This window comes from Adiantum capillus-veneris, chromosome 1, assembly GCF_014529385.1.
Source record: "Adiantum capillus-veneris isolate H3 chromosome 1, ASM1452938v2, whole genome shotgun sequence".
In the NCBI taxonomy this organism is placed as follows: domain Eukaryota; kingdom Viridiplantae; phylum Streptophyta; class Polypodiopsida; order Polypodiales; family Pteridaceae; genus Adiantum; species Adiantum capillus-veneris.
This window is the reverse complement of record NC_140931.1, coordinates 177539018-177552695: the sequence shown is the minus strand read 5'-3', so window position 1 is coordinate 177552695 and position 13678 is coordinate 177539018. Positions and strand designations below refer to the sequence as shown.

The 13678-nt window shown below is 40.6% G+C and overlaps 1 protein-coding gene across 1 annotated transcript in view; it reads right to left on the bottom strand.

The window, feature by feature from the left end:
* Window positions 1-8093: 8093 nt before the first annotated feature.
* The window catches only part of FLDH (NAD(P)-binding Rossmann-fold superfamily protein), a 45605-nt gene continuing 40020 nt past the window's right edge, over window positions 8094-13678 (bottom strand). Inside the window, exons 4-5 of the mRNA XM_086523631.1 lie at window positions 8839-9144; window positions 8094-8516 (exon numbers count right to left, since the gene is read on the bottom strand). Coding sequence (XP_086379757.1) covers window positions 8373-8516; window positions 8839-9144 — 450 coding nt within the window. The 3' untranslated portion in view covers window positions 8094-8372. The remainder of the gene's footprint in view (window positions 8517-8838; window positions 9145-13678) is intronic.

The window sequence follows — 13678 nt, the reverse complement described above, 5'->3', positions numbered from 1 at the left end:
TCAACGTTGTTAATGCACACAAAGTACTATTGTAATAATATTGTTCAATCTCCTTGAAAAAGTTTCCCAACCATGGTTGCCCTATGCTTTTCCATAACAAGTGAGAAAGTCCCTTATTACCTAAAGCTAATGAATTACAAAATTCCCATAATCTGGAATTCTAGTATTTAATGGAAAAAGTATTGATTAGAGCAAGTTTATCTCCTTTTTCTTCTCTAATGTTATGAATCCAAAAGAAGCATGGATTATACTACACAATGTATGTGGACTATTAAGCATTGATGAAGGTCATTGTAAAGAGCCGATTTTTGGTGCCACGCATAAGAGATCTATTTAATGAAATTCATGGATCTAACTACTAGAATAGGATAGCCCTTAAAGTGGTTATAGCCTTTTGCAATTTTTCTAGAGAATATCCATAAAACAGCCATCAATGTGACATTTGGCCTTTACGAGTCTAATGCAATGCATTTTGAACTTTACGAGTCTAATGCAATTCCATTTTGACTCACAAAAGCATTAGTCATATTTAGCACGATGATGTATGGAAATTTTTTGTAAGCATAGGTCTGAGACTTTTCCTTGTTGAGATAATCATCTACTCTAAACTTCTTGAAAAGCATAAAGAACATAAGGCAGCTTACAATAATGAAAAAAATGTGTCAATCTTTTTCAAAAAAATCGTGTACATGGATCACATTACATCTAAGAATGACATTTAATGGCCTTTGAAAAAGTAGAAATCGTGCAATATTGGCCCTTATGACTATAAAACTTACCAGCACTTCATAAAGTATGAAGTACTTCTGGTTGCAAGAATGATGTTTTCTAAAATCTCACGGAGAGACTTATTTTTCAACCACTACACATGTTACCTCCATGTGCCCTTTGAAGTGCACTGTAATGTATGTGGTCACTATTGATGTGTTGTTACTTTGTAAGAAGAATCTAGTAATGCATGTGAGAGTCATTGTTGCTTATGTCTTCAGAATCTATGAAAATTACATTTGATGCACGCCTTAGATTTTTGAAAGCACTATTGGACGTATGTGGTCGAAACTGACATATTTAGAAAATAATGCTCATGGCCTTCATGGTGGTCGATTTGTGAAATGGGGCCTTCTTCTTCGGTGGTAGGTTGTAGTCCAAGAAATCTATACGATGGAGGAAGCAAACTTTGAAGATAGTATGCTCTTAGTAGAACCTCACCGTTTTTCAAAAAGGCCTCATGCTTCACAGTATCTCCACCTTTGCTCCATGTCAATGTTGTAGTGCTTGTGGAGCTCTTTCTCTTAGATAGCCTATGAAGAAAACAAGCATGAGTGAAAGCAATAGAAGGATGCGTATAAGAAACAAGACTATGTGGACCTTGAAGCAGGCTATCCAAATGATGCATATCCTCAAAGATCTAGAGGGAGTGTTTCCACCTTTATGTGTTTTAATGGAGTTGAAATGAGTGTTTGGATTGTTGATATTAAAGTATATCTTGCTTGTGAATATTCATTAACTCCTCAGTTGTCAAGACAATAAAAAACCCTACATTCCTTTTTCTCTTTTTCTCTTCATACCTCCTTAAATCTCTCTCTCTCTCTCTCTCTCTCTCTCTCTCTCTCTCTCTCTCTCTCTCACAAATCAGCTTATGGGTATAATCATTATAATAATACTTGTAATAATAAGAACAAAATACACATTAATAACATCAAAGTTGTTAAGTTATAATAGAGGGCTTAGCTAATAAGTTATTATAGAAAAAGGCTATAGTATTAAGTTGATAACAACTTAATAATTCATAATTAAAAGTTATAAGAATTAAAGACTTTACAATAATAAAGTGGTGAGTTAACAATTGAATATAATATTAAATTATTGAATTATATTGAAAATAATGTTAAAATATCTCTCTCTCTCTCTCTCTCTCTCTCTCTCTCTCTCTCTCTCTCTCTCTCTACAACTCTAAGTAAAGATAAAAATTATAAAACTGGATAGAGATTAAAAACTGGTTAAGATATCCCCTTTTCTTGCATGTTTATAAAGGTGTAGCACCTCTTTGTAGAAGGAGTAACAATAGCATGTATGTTTTTTGGTCCACCTTTACCCTCATTAGAGGAATTACCACATCCATCCGTGTGCATTGCATTTAGGGAAACATATCGTTGCAATGGGCTCACATCCATTATAGGAAATGGTAATATCATATCCTTTAAACATATTTTAACGAGCATTGACACATTTTGATGGAGTAAGAATAGCATGTATGTTTTTTGGTCAACCTTTACCCTCATTAGAGAAATTACAAGATCCACCAGTGTGCATTCCATTTAGGGAAAAATATCATTGCAATGGACTCACATCCATTGTAGGAAATGGTAATATCGTATCCTTCAAACATTTTTTCACGAACACTAACACATTTCAAAGTCCCACCTTTGTTCTCGATAAGTTAAATTTGGATTTATTCCAAATGCAACCAATACCAACTATTTCATTCTCTAAAATGGTAAACACCTTTGGTCCATATTGAAAATCTATCATGAAACCCACCAATTTGAGGTTCTCAAACTCAAAAGCATAATGAGATGACTCAAAAACAATATATTTTGTCCTTAGTCAAAGTTGTATGTCCTACCACACTAGTTACACTAGCTATATAAAGGTGGTCGCACTTGAGCTCCACTAATTGTTCATTTCAAGTCTACCACCACTTGTTAAATCTAGACATTTAAAATTCACCATTGGATTTAATCATGATCCATTCTTGATGCATTACAAATTCATTCTCTTGAATGTAATGTCGGACCACCCCTAGGCCATTCTAGATCCACCAATAGGCAATTTTATAAACATTGGACTTTATCCTAGATAGAAGAAAAGTCACCAATTCCCAAATTTAACATAGTTATCTATATTTTATATTTCAACTTTGACAATTTACAACCATCCCCTATCTAATTGAAACGAGTTGCTTAGAAGAGGATGCATTTTTTATTATCCATGTTCTTGAGAAGTGTTGCAGTGGGGCCACCCTACTGTTGTTATAGGCCTACCACTTACATGATTTAGATGTGCTAGAAGAAGTACATGCAACTTGGAGCTACTGCTTGTTTAATTTAAGTATGTGTTTTAGAAGCGGATGCATAGTAGATATATCCATCACTTTTCCAATCTAAAAATTGTGTATCCTAGCCCCATCAAATTGCCATTCTACTGCCACACTTATTCAATCTAGAAAAGATATTGAGGAGTGGATGCATCCTAGATCAACAAATTTGTCAATTTAAACTAGCCTATGTTCGATAAAGGCAAGTGCATCATAGATTCACAACTTGTCCACTTTAGATCCACCGCACGTCCAATGTAACTTGACATGAAAAGAGGTGGGCACACTAGATCCATCAGTTAGCTATTTTAAATCCATCACATGGCCACTTTATATTTACCACTTGTCTAACATAGACTTGTTGTAGAGCATATGTGCACCCTAGATGCACATTAACAAGTTGTTGAAGAGTGGAAAAATCTTAAATCCACCGTTTAGCCCTTCTTAACAAGTTATTGAAGAGTGGGTGCGTCCAAGATCTACCATTTGAATATCCTAAACAAGCCATTAGAGAGTGGGTGCACATATGAGCAAAGCTTAGGTCAAAGCAACACAGCACGGGTGGACAATAACTGTAAACTTCTTGTAGAGATGTGGGCGCATCCTTGATCAACCACTAGCCATTCTAAGTCCATCATTTTGTCGTTATAACCCCCACATATAAGTGGGTGTTTCCTAGATGCACCATTCAGCCATTTGAGGTCAACCACTTGTGCTCTTGTTGATAACCATTTGTTCGATCCAAACATGTAACTACTACATGAGTGTATTCTAAGCTACCGCTTAATCATTTTAGATCCACCACTTCTTCAATATAAAACCTCCATTGAGAAGTGGGTACATTCTAGATCCATTGCTTAAACATTTTGAATCCACCTTTTGTTCAATCTAAATAGGACTTTGAGCCATTGGTGCATCCTAGATCCACCACTTGACCATTCTAGATCTATAATTTATCCAACCTATACAAGTTGTTGAGGAGACGGTGTATGCTAGATGTCCACCACTTGTCCAATCTGTAGAAGTTGCTAGTAGATGGGTATGCTAAATTCATCACTTCTTGTTTTTAGACCCATCACTTGTGTTCAAGAGATAGATGCATACTAGAATGGATAGTTTCCCATTGTAAAACTATTTGTCCACGCTATACAACCACCACAAGAACATCCAGATCGCCACTTACAAAGCATTGGGAGCTTCACAATTTCAATTTGTCCAGTCTAGATGTATTGCTTGGCCAATCTTATAGGCCTCACTGACAATTGTTCACACACACACACACACACACACACATATATAAATATAAATAAATAAATAAATAAGTAAATAAACACACACATATATATATATATATAGCTCTAATTGAACATAGACAAAGTTTGATGATGACCTATTTTGACACTCTTATCTCTATACCTTCCTAGGTCTTGGGTGCGCTTTTCTGGGCTCGTTTTGAGCTTGCCAAGGTGAAAATTTCAAAGTGTTGCATGCATGGTTGTACTGCTTAGGATGTTAAACAAATTTCTCCTTGAACGATCTAATAGTCTTTTAATTTGAGCTCTGTTTGATGCCTTCAACATCCATGATAACTAGAAATGTGTATTTTTTTCTCCCTAGAATTCAGAAACTTGTAGCTCAAAATTTGTAATATTTAGCCTCAAACATAAAGACACCATGTCTAAATCGTCGTTGAGATTCTTAAGGTAAACATTTTTCATTACTCACAAGGCGAGGCCAAATCAAGACAAACATTCTCACTACTCACAAGCCGAGCCTAATTCAAGACAAACTTTTTTTACTACTCACAAGCCAAGGATAATTTGTCTCCATCTCTGAGTTACCTGAGAAAAGCCTAGTTTTGCATACATGCATGCATGCATATGTGTGTGTGTGTGTGTGTGTGTGTGTGTGTGTGTGTGTGTGTGTGTGTGTGTGTGCGAATTTTTTGGGGGGAAATGGAGAGAGAGAACTTCTACAGAAAAAAGGAGAGAATCATAATAAACAAGTCTTGTGATAATGGATCAAATTCCATTCCTTTTGAATCAATATGAAGAATCCCCATAAAATTAACAACCCTCCTCCCCTTACCCTTCAAATTTTTTGGTATTTAGAATTTCAAATTAAGAAAGAGAGTGAAAAAGTGAGAATTATTTAATCAGTCTTTGACATTGCCCTTTGAAATTCAAATTTGAAGACAAAGAGAGTTAAAGACAAGAACAAACTCAGTGATGTAAAAGGGAGAGACAATTAACAGAGCTTGTTCAGAATCGCCAATTGGTGAGTCTAGGATGTACACACTATTTAAGAACTTATTTAGAATGGTCAAGTGGATGACCTACGTTGCACCCACTCTAAACCAATATGTTTATAAAGGAAAAAACGGTGGATCTAAGATGTATGTACTCTTCCACAACTTGTTTAAAATGGCCAAGTGGTAAATCTAAAATGCCCTCACTCTTCAACAACTTGCCTATGATGAATTCTCTCCGCAACTTACTTCTAGTGGACATACAATGGACAACTGGTAGGTCTACAATATTTAACTTGTTTACCCTGGACAAGTGAGGGATCTATGATATACCCACTCTTCAACAATTTTCTTAGGATGGCCCAGGTGGTACATCTGGCATGCCCATACTCTTTAACAACTTATTCAATATGGCCATGTGATGGATGTAGGATGCTTCCATTCTTCAAACTCTTATTTAGAAAGCTAGATGGTGGATTAATATGGATGTTTAGAGTGGACAAGAAGTCAATCTTATATGCATCCAATCTCCATTATCTCATTTACAATGGCCAACTAATGGATCTGAGTGGCCAAGTGGTGGATCTAAAATACATTCTCTTCTCAACTTCTTTATCTTGGCTATCTAGTGAAACTACAATGGTTGATTGTTTTTTCTACAATGGCTAAGTAATGGAGCTAGGATGCAATCAATCGTGAACAACATGTTTGGGTTGGACACATGGTAGATCTATAATGGCCAAGTAGTGGACTCAACTCACTACGTGGCAAATCTAGCATGCCCTTACTTCCTTGTAGCATGTTTAAATTGGAAAAGTGGCTTTAATAGACATGTCCACCATCTTGCAATTTAAAATGGTGGATAAGTGGTGGATATATCCAATATAAAGGTATAGATCTAGAATAGTCATGTACCGGATCTAGAATGGGCAAGTGGTGGAGCTACCATATCTCCACATGTTAATATAACAAGTTTGTATTGGACAAGTGGTGGATCTAGAATGGCCGAGTGGTGAGTTAGGATGCATGCACTTCTCAACAGTGTTGAAGAATTGAATACGTGGCATATTGCACCCACCTCTCTATAGCATGTCAACATTGGTCAGGTGATGGATTTGACATGACGAAGGCATTGAAATTTTAAAGATTGTTTGTGTGTTTGCTTTGTTTTTGCATTTTTTCCAAAGATATATCTTCTATTTAGATGCATTAACACAAACTTCAGCTAAAAAATATGCCTTTTACAACTTGCCACAAGGATTCATGCTCTTTCCTCTTCAAGGCCATCCCGCCAGAAGTTTTTTGACAATGTTTTCAAAAGGGTGCTACTGTTCTTCTATCAAATACTAATTGTATGTTAGTAGGGTGATTGTGCTCTTGATTCTAGCCATTAGGCAAGATAAGTCCAAAGCATCCCCCATGACTGTTTTGTGAAGTTACGTTTAGAGGTAAGTCTCTGTCTGGATACCTAGCACCAAAAGTTAACCGTTGTAAAAAGCTGGACGTATATCGTTATGACTTGTTCATCCTTGGCTACAAGTTGCACTAGTATAATTGTCTTGGTGCTGAAGTAGTTTGTTGTGTTTACCTCTAAGAGAGGGTGTAGAGATATGACACTTTATTGATGTTGAAATGAGCTCCAACTAAATCTTTGGTGTACTGAAGTTGTTTGTGAACACCTGAGAAGGTGTAGAGATATGACACTTTATCACAATGAGCTCCAACCAAATCTTCCGTGTGAAACTTGTTTATAAGAGGTAGTGACGTTGTCCTTGTGAGAAATCTATTCAAGAATAATGCTAGGTTTTGGGCATTGCCTTGGTTGGGAATATACTCCTGCAAAGTAGGAAAGACAAATAAAGTCCTTAGTGAGCAATTATACCCAACTAGCGAACTCAAAAACTCAAACAACAAGTATCGAGGTCTAGTGCACACTGACACTCCGTAGACGGTGGTTGACGGACAATATGGTTAATGATCCACTCCACCTTTACTCCATTCATTAACCGTGACCAACCTCAACACGTACATGTCTTCCCTTTAAAAAGGAAGAGGCCTAGAGATTCAAGCACACCAGTTTATCTTTCCAAGAATAGATCACCTCTTCACCAAGACACCAAACTACAGTGGAGCAAAAGAAAAAGTTTTTAACAACTTATTTTCAGTCTTCTCAGAGATAATGAACCTAAATGAGCACTTGGGGTGAACTTAATCAATTGACTAAGATAATTCCAATATGCACACTCCAATCAAACCCAACGTATCTCCAGTTAAAACATTAGCTCAAGAATTGATTCAAGAGTATTCTCAAAGCTCAATTGTGTCATTAGAAACGGAGCTTGTTAACAATGCACAATGGAAGCTTGACAGATGAAAGTACTTATGCAAAGTGCAAATTGCCTACACAAACTTACTCTTGTAAATGCCAATCGAACCAAGAAGGGTGTTGGATCAAGGAGGTGCTTCAAGGGCACGCCCAACACTAAGCTACTCAAGCTAAGATCACAGAGTAGAATCTAGATGAGTCTTATTGCTAATAATTAATGATAATAATTTGTTGTCATTTTGTCATTGCTAATTTTGGAGGATAAACAAGAATACCACTCATAATGTAGAAAAATCCATAATCTGATTTCTGCTGGTAGAAAATAGCTCCTTATATAGGAGAGAGGCTAGGCCTTTGGGCTGACACGTGAGATGACATTGCCAACTCTTGCAAGATGCTCTTATAGAAAATTTTGACCCACCTTTGTAAAGAAGCCTTTTGGCTTGCTTCTTCTTTCAATAAAGTAAGTCAACCCAGCATGATCATATCTAGATTCAATGTCTTTTTGTTCAATAAGTTGGCCCTTACTTGACCCAAAGAAAATAACCTTTACAGAGACCTCCTTTTCGAAGAAAGGGGGGGTAATTAGTGGTTCGTTTCAAAAGTTTAATATACGTCCTTGAAACTATGATGGACCACTTGAGGCAGAAAACATTGAGCCTTGAACTGAAAATGACGAGGTTATAACTGTATATTTAGAGCTACTGCTTAGGGATGTGTCCAGAAGACTCCATCCAAGTGAGAAACTGTGCAACACCCTCTTTTAAAGGCCTACTCTCATACCCAAGTTCTCGCTTTGCCTTCTCATGGGAGTAACACCATTGTTTCTTGAAAACCCGAACCATCTACCATCACACAGTTTTTGTGCATCATAAAAAAACAAAACAATAAGATCAGCATTATTAGCCAGTGAGAAATCGACGGTACAGATGCCTAGTAACCTACATCATGCATACATCAGCCCGTAATGCACCTCCAGAGTCCCCAAAAGAACATGCCTGACTTGACTAATTTTGTTGCTACTAGGTTGTGCTACTCAGTTGTTCTAAGATTATGGATGTTTGTATAAGTTCAGTAAACTTTTTAATTTTTTTAGTTCGCTCCATAACATTCCATACTTTTCAAACAGATACTAAAGAAGACACAGAGCAAAGATGTTCTACTTACCGGAGGGCTGATATTTGGGGTGGATCCACTTACTCTCGCCCAAAACACAGAAAGCCAGCCAACCATTTCCAAGGACCACATGGGTATCTCAAACTGCAGAGATTTCTGTCCTCTTAAACTGTCGACCAGACTGAAGACTTCATTGAAACAAGTATTTTCTCCAGTAAGAAGGTAGCGCTCCCCTATTCGACCCTTGTTCATTGCAGCCACACAGCCCTTTGCAACGTCATCGACGTGGCAAAAAGAAAATTGGTCCTGTCTTTTCCCAATTTTTCCAGGCAGGCGCCCATTACAACGTTCCTTCACCTGAATAGAGTGCAACTAAACGTTTTCAGTACACTACGACTGGTGTGCAGGACAAGCAGTACTAGTTGCTTACCAAATCAAAACCTGCACAGTATAATATATATATACACTACAAGCATAGCTGAGGTCATGCTTTAAGGAATTGTGTTTGCAAAGGACAGCCTGAAAACTACATGTGACAAGCAGCATCATCACACTTCTATACAAAAGTTTTTGGTTGGTTGAAGAAAATTCAGTGTCTAGCATAGCTGAATAAGAGAAAGACACTCTCTCTCTCTCTCTCTCTCTCTCTCTCTCTCTCTCCACACACCGGTTCACTCAACTATTGGGGTGAAGCAGGGTTGCCCGCTCTCTCCTACTCTATTTGGTATGTATGTGGATGAGGTTTTTGACTACATTGAGAGGGATGTGATAGAGGTGCACAGCTGGCAGGGACATGGATTCCACTATTGTTATATGCTGATGATATTGTGTTGATCTCCGACTTTCCGGAGGGGATGCAACGTCACTTGGATGCTTTGCATAGGTTAGCCCAGGAAAGTGGTTTGTCTGTCAACCTTGGTAAAACCAAGGTCATGGTATTTAATACCACCCCACAGTGGATCAGGAGGTCAGCGCCTGCATTCACATACGGCCAGGAGACAGTGGAGTATACAGATGCCTACACTTACCTTGGAGTGGTTTTTAGTGGGCCAACATTTTCATTGAGGAGGGCAGCAGAGACTAGATTGACCAGAGCCCATGCAGCATTGGGTAGATTGGAAAGGATGTGTTGACAGGTTCAGTTTCAAGAGCCTCGCACAAAGCTCTGGCTCTTTGACACTTTGGTGGCTTCTGCTTTGCTTTATGGAGCTGAGATTTGGGGACCTTCATTGGATCATCACGGGAGGACACGCCGCATTGATGGATGGGGGGACATGGAGAAGCCTCTGGTCTCTATGATCTCGCAGCTCATTAGAGCTAAGGCTTTAGTACCACGTGCTATTGTCCGGGCAGAGCTAGCTGCCCCCCCACTAGTGGTTGAGGCGGTCACCAGATCTGTCGCCTTCATACATCGCATGGGGAACTTCCAAGAGACAGATATGCCAGCCTTGCACTTGAGTCCTCTCGACAGTTAGCCATGCAGGGAGATACAGCATGCTAGTATGGGGGGATGACATCATGGTTTCAGGCGCATGGGTTCAACATAGACAGATTGCCTCCCTTCCAGTACTCACTGGATGCACCCTCTCTGACTCTTACACAGTCCGAGATCACTAGGCTCATCCGCCAGGACCTGACTCAGCTAGACACCAGGAGGACATGGATATAGCCAGCACAGGAGTTGGGCACGAAGATGGCTTTCTACAGAGAGCATCTTCTCCAGCTTACGGAGGACGGTTTTGTGACGAGGCCCAGATACATGGACACCCACTTGTCTCATGGGATACGATGTGCGATTGGCCAGATACGCACATCTTCACACCAGCTGCAGATCGAGACTGGGAGATACAACGGAGTACCAGCAGAGGCCAGGATATGCCCCCTGTGTGACATCGAGCCTGAGACAGAGTTGCACTACACATGCCACTGCCCCGTCTACTACGAGATACAAGGCCACTTCCATTGCTTGTTCAGGGAGGGCTTTGGACCACTCTCCAGAGTCATGCGGTACGAGGATCAGAGATGCCTGGGTCTGTTTTTGCTCGAGCTGCGCAGACACAGAGAGCTTGATGAGAGGAGAGGCTAGCCAGTCTCAGAGACAGATCACAGACTTCTTTAGAGCTGTAAGGTGCAGCGGAATGAATGTTGTATTTTCTCAAGATTAGTGATCTTTATTGCTCAAGGTTCCTTTTAGTTAGAGCCTTCCGTCTTGTAGAGTGTTGTGATCACTAACAAAGTGAGTGGATATTGTGCGTGCAAGTGAATGAGACTAAGAGAAGGAGAGAGAAGAGATACGACACCCGAGAGGTTGTGAAACCCTCCTCCGAAGGCCCCACCCTCGTCGGCGAGAGTGGTCTAACTTTGATTGCACGAAGGTGTACAATGCGTATGCAATGGACTGATGCAATAGGACTATGCCGATGACGACAACGACTTTAGGCTGAAATCTGTGATCTTCTATTCGCTGAATTCGGGGGCTGTTTCGGTGGCTGAAAATGACTGTTTTGGCTGCGTTTTCTTTGGCTAATGATGGGGGAACTTCTGCAACCAATCTGGGGCTGATCTGCTACTGTTCATCTGCTGGAAATCTGCGTTTTTCAATGCTGAATTTGCTGATCAAAAACGCTGGGATTGCTGATCCAAAACGCTGAGTTTTTGCAGATCTGCTGGCGTTAGTACATGGCTGAAAACGCTGGAGAAACTCAGCATGGCTGGCGTTAGTAAAACGCTAATGGCTGATCTGGGATATGAAGTCAAAACGCTGATGGTGCTGTTGTCAAAAACGCTAATGATGGGGGCTATTGGTCGCGGGAAATACGCCAAGGAAGAGTGCTTGATGGCGAGGCTTTACTGTGGAAGAAAAACGCCAAGAGATGTGATGAGGGTGGCGATAGTATCTGCTGTGGGTGCTGAGGGGGGGGTACTACTGAGAAGTTGCCTGTTGAGCGGGAAGCTCCTACTGCCTCTTCCGCCAGAAAGTGCTAACTTGGGTTTGCTTATATATTAACTTAGCAAAATTGCCCTACCTACTTTTGTTGGAAAGTCACTTAAAAATAATAAGTGAAAATAACCAAAAATAGGAAAATAGGCTAAATGCACTGGAAAATTCCCTTGACTGAATTTGATGGATTCTGAAGGGAATACTGATGATCATGCTATGTGCAACCGGAGGATATGCATCTATGCTAAGTGACTGGGCATGCACGGTCTACGAATAGACTCACAAGAGTGCCAAATCACTGCTAATCTAGACTTGATTGAGCTGACTGAACCCTGCTGTGGTGTAGCTTGTCCATGGACACATAGGGTTGGGATGTGTCACGTGACAAGAGCTGCCTCCGGACACCTGGAGGAGCTACTGCCATAGCAGAGCTCGTCGCCTCACACCAGAAGCACACTGATCGACCGAGCGACCGAGCTGGGGAGATCCAGACGCCCACGACTGCGGAGGACTACACAGTATTGACGGGGGCTGCATCAGAGGATTTGGATCACTTTGGCCCGACACGCACGACGCCCGGCCAGACTACTGACCATGGAGGAGATTGATGAGATCCGCCAACGACCGATGTTGGATCTCTTGTGATCTAGATATCCCAACTAGCTGCTTAGCTCACACCTAGCAGTTAAGGATTCCATAGTATTTTATTTTGTCATTTTGTCATCTTGTTATTTTGACTCTCTATCAGAAACACCCCATTGTAACTCTCTGGTCTCATAGGTCACTTTGGCCTTTTGAAGACGTTAATATAACATTTCATTTCATTTCTCTCTCTGGATAGATCTTTGAGGTCTCTTGGGATAGTTTCCCACGACGTTAAAAATTATTTTCTTCTTTTTCTTCTTCTTCTCTCTCTCTCTCTCTCTCTCTCTCTCTCTCTCTCTCTCTCTCTCTCTCTCTCTCTCTCTCTCTCTCTCTCTCTAGCAGCAGCGAGCAGGGGACATGCAGCATCTCTTTCTCTGATACAGCAGTAGCGTGAGCCACAACAGGGCGGCAAGGAGCAGGGGACGCGCAGGGTAGAACTCACGCAAGTTGTCTCGTGCGTAGGGCAGGGCAAAGGGAGAGCCGCAGGCTTTTCACGCTCTCTCTCTTGCATCTCTCTAGCAACCTCCTTGACCTCGTTTTCTGTTGCACTGGTGTTTATTGTATCTAAAGGTCATCATTTGCGTGCTCGCTCTCACTTTGAAGGTCATCATCTGCGCAAAGGAGACCTCACAGCAATGAGCCAATCACTTACAACATGAGGATGATGAGCCACAACTCCAATACTTTGACTTTGAAACAAATTCGATGATCATAGATGCGTCGCTATCGGGAGCAGTTTCCGATTTCTTTTCAAGTCTCTCTCTCTCTCTCTCTCTCTCTCTCTCTCTCTCTCTCTCTCTCTCTCTCTCTCTCTCTCTCTCTCTCTCTCTCTCTCTCTCAGGAAGTGAAACAAATAGGCAAGAAAGATGGCGGTCCACTACATGGTCACAAGCAAGAGGATGACAGCCATTGAAAGAGAGTTGAAAGAATGCAAAGCTCACATGGATGAGTGAAAGAAAGAGAAGAACTCACTTCTTGAATGGAAAAAGAGGGAGGAACGGGGAGGGAACTAGAGCGCAAGGAGTTCCGGGCTGAAATTCAAGCTCTAAAAGGTAGCATCTCAGCCCTTCGGAAGGAACTCGCCGAAACTAAAGAGAGAGGACACCTTGAAGATGGAGAAATTCAGCCATCAATGATAGATGAGCTGAATAGTATTCGAGCACAAGTCAAAGAAATAAAGGAGGAAGGAGAAAAGAAGACCTCATGGGTGGAGGTTCTCTCCAAAACGCAAAAGGTGGAAGAGGCTGAAAAGTGGATTGAAGTTGTCAAGAAGGGAAAGGGCAAGGACATTCCGGCTACACCCGA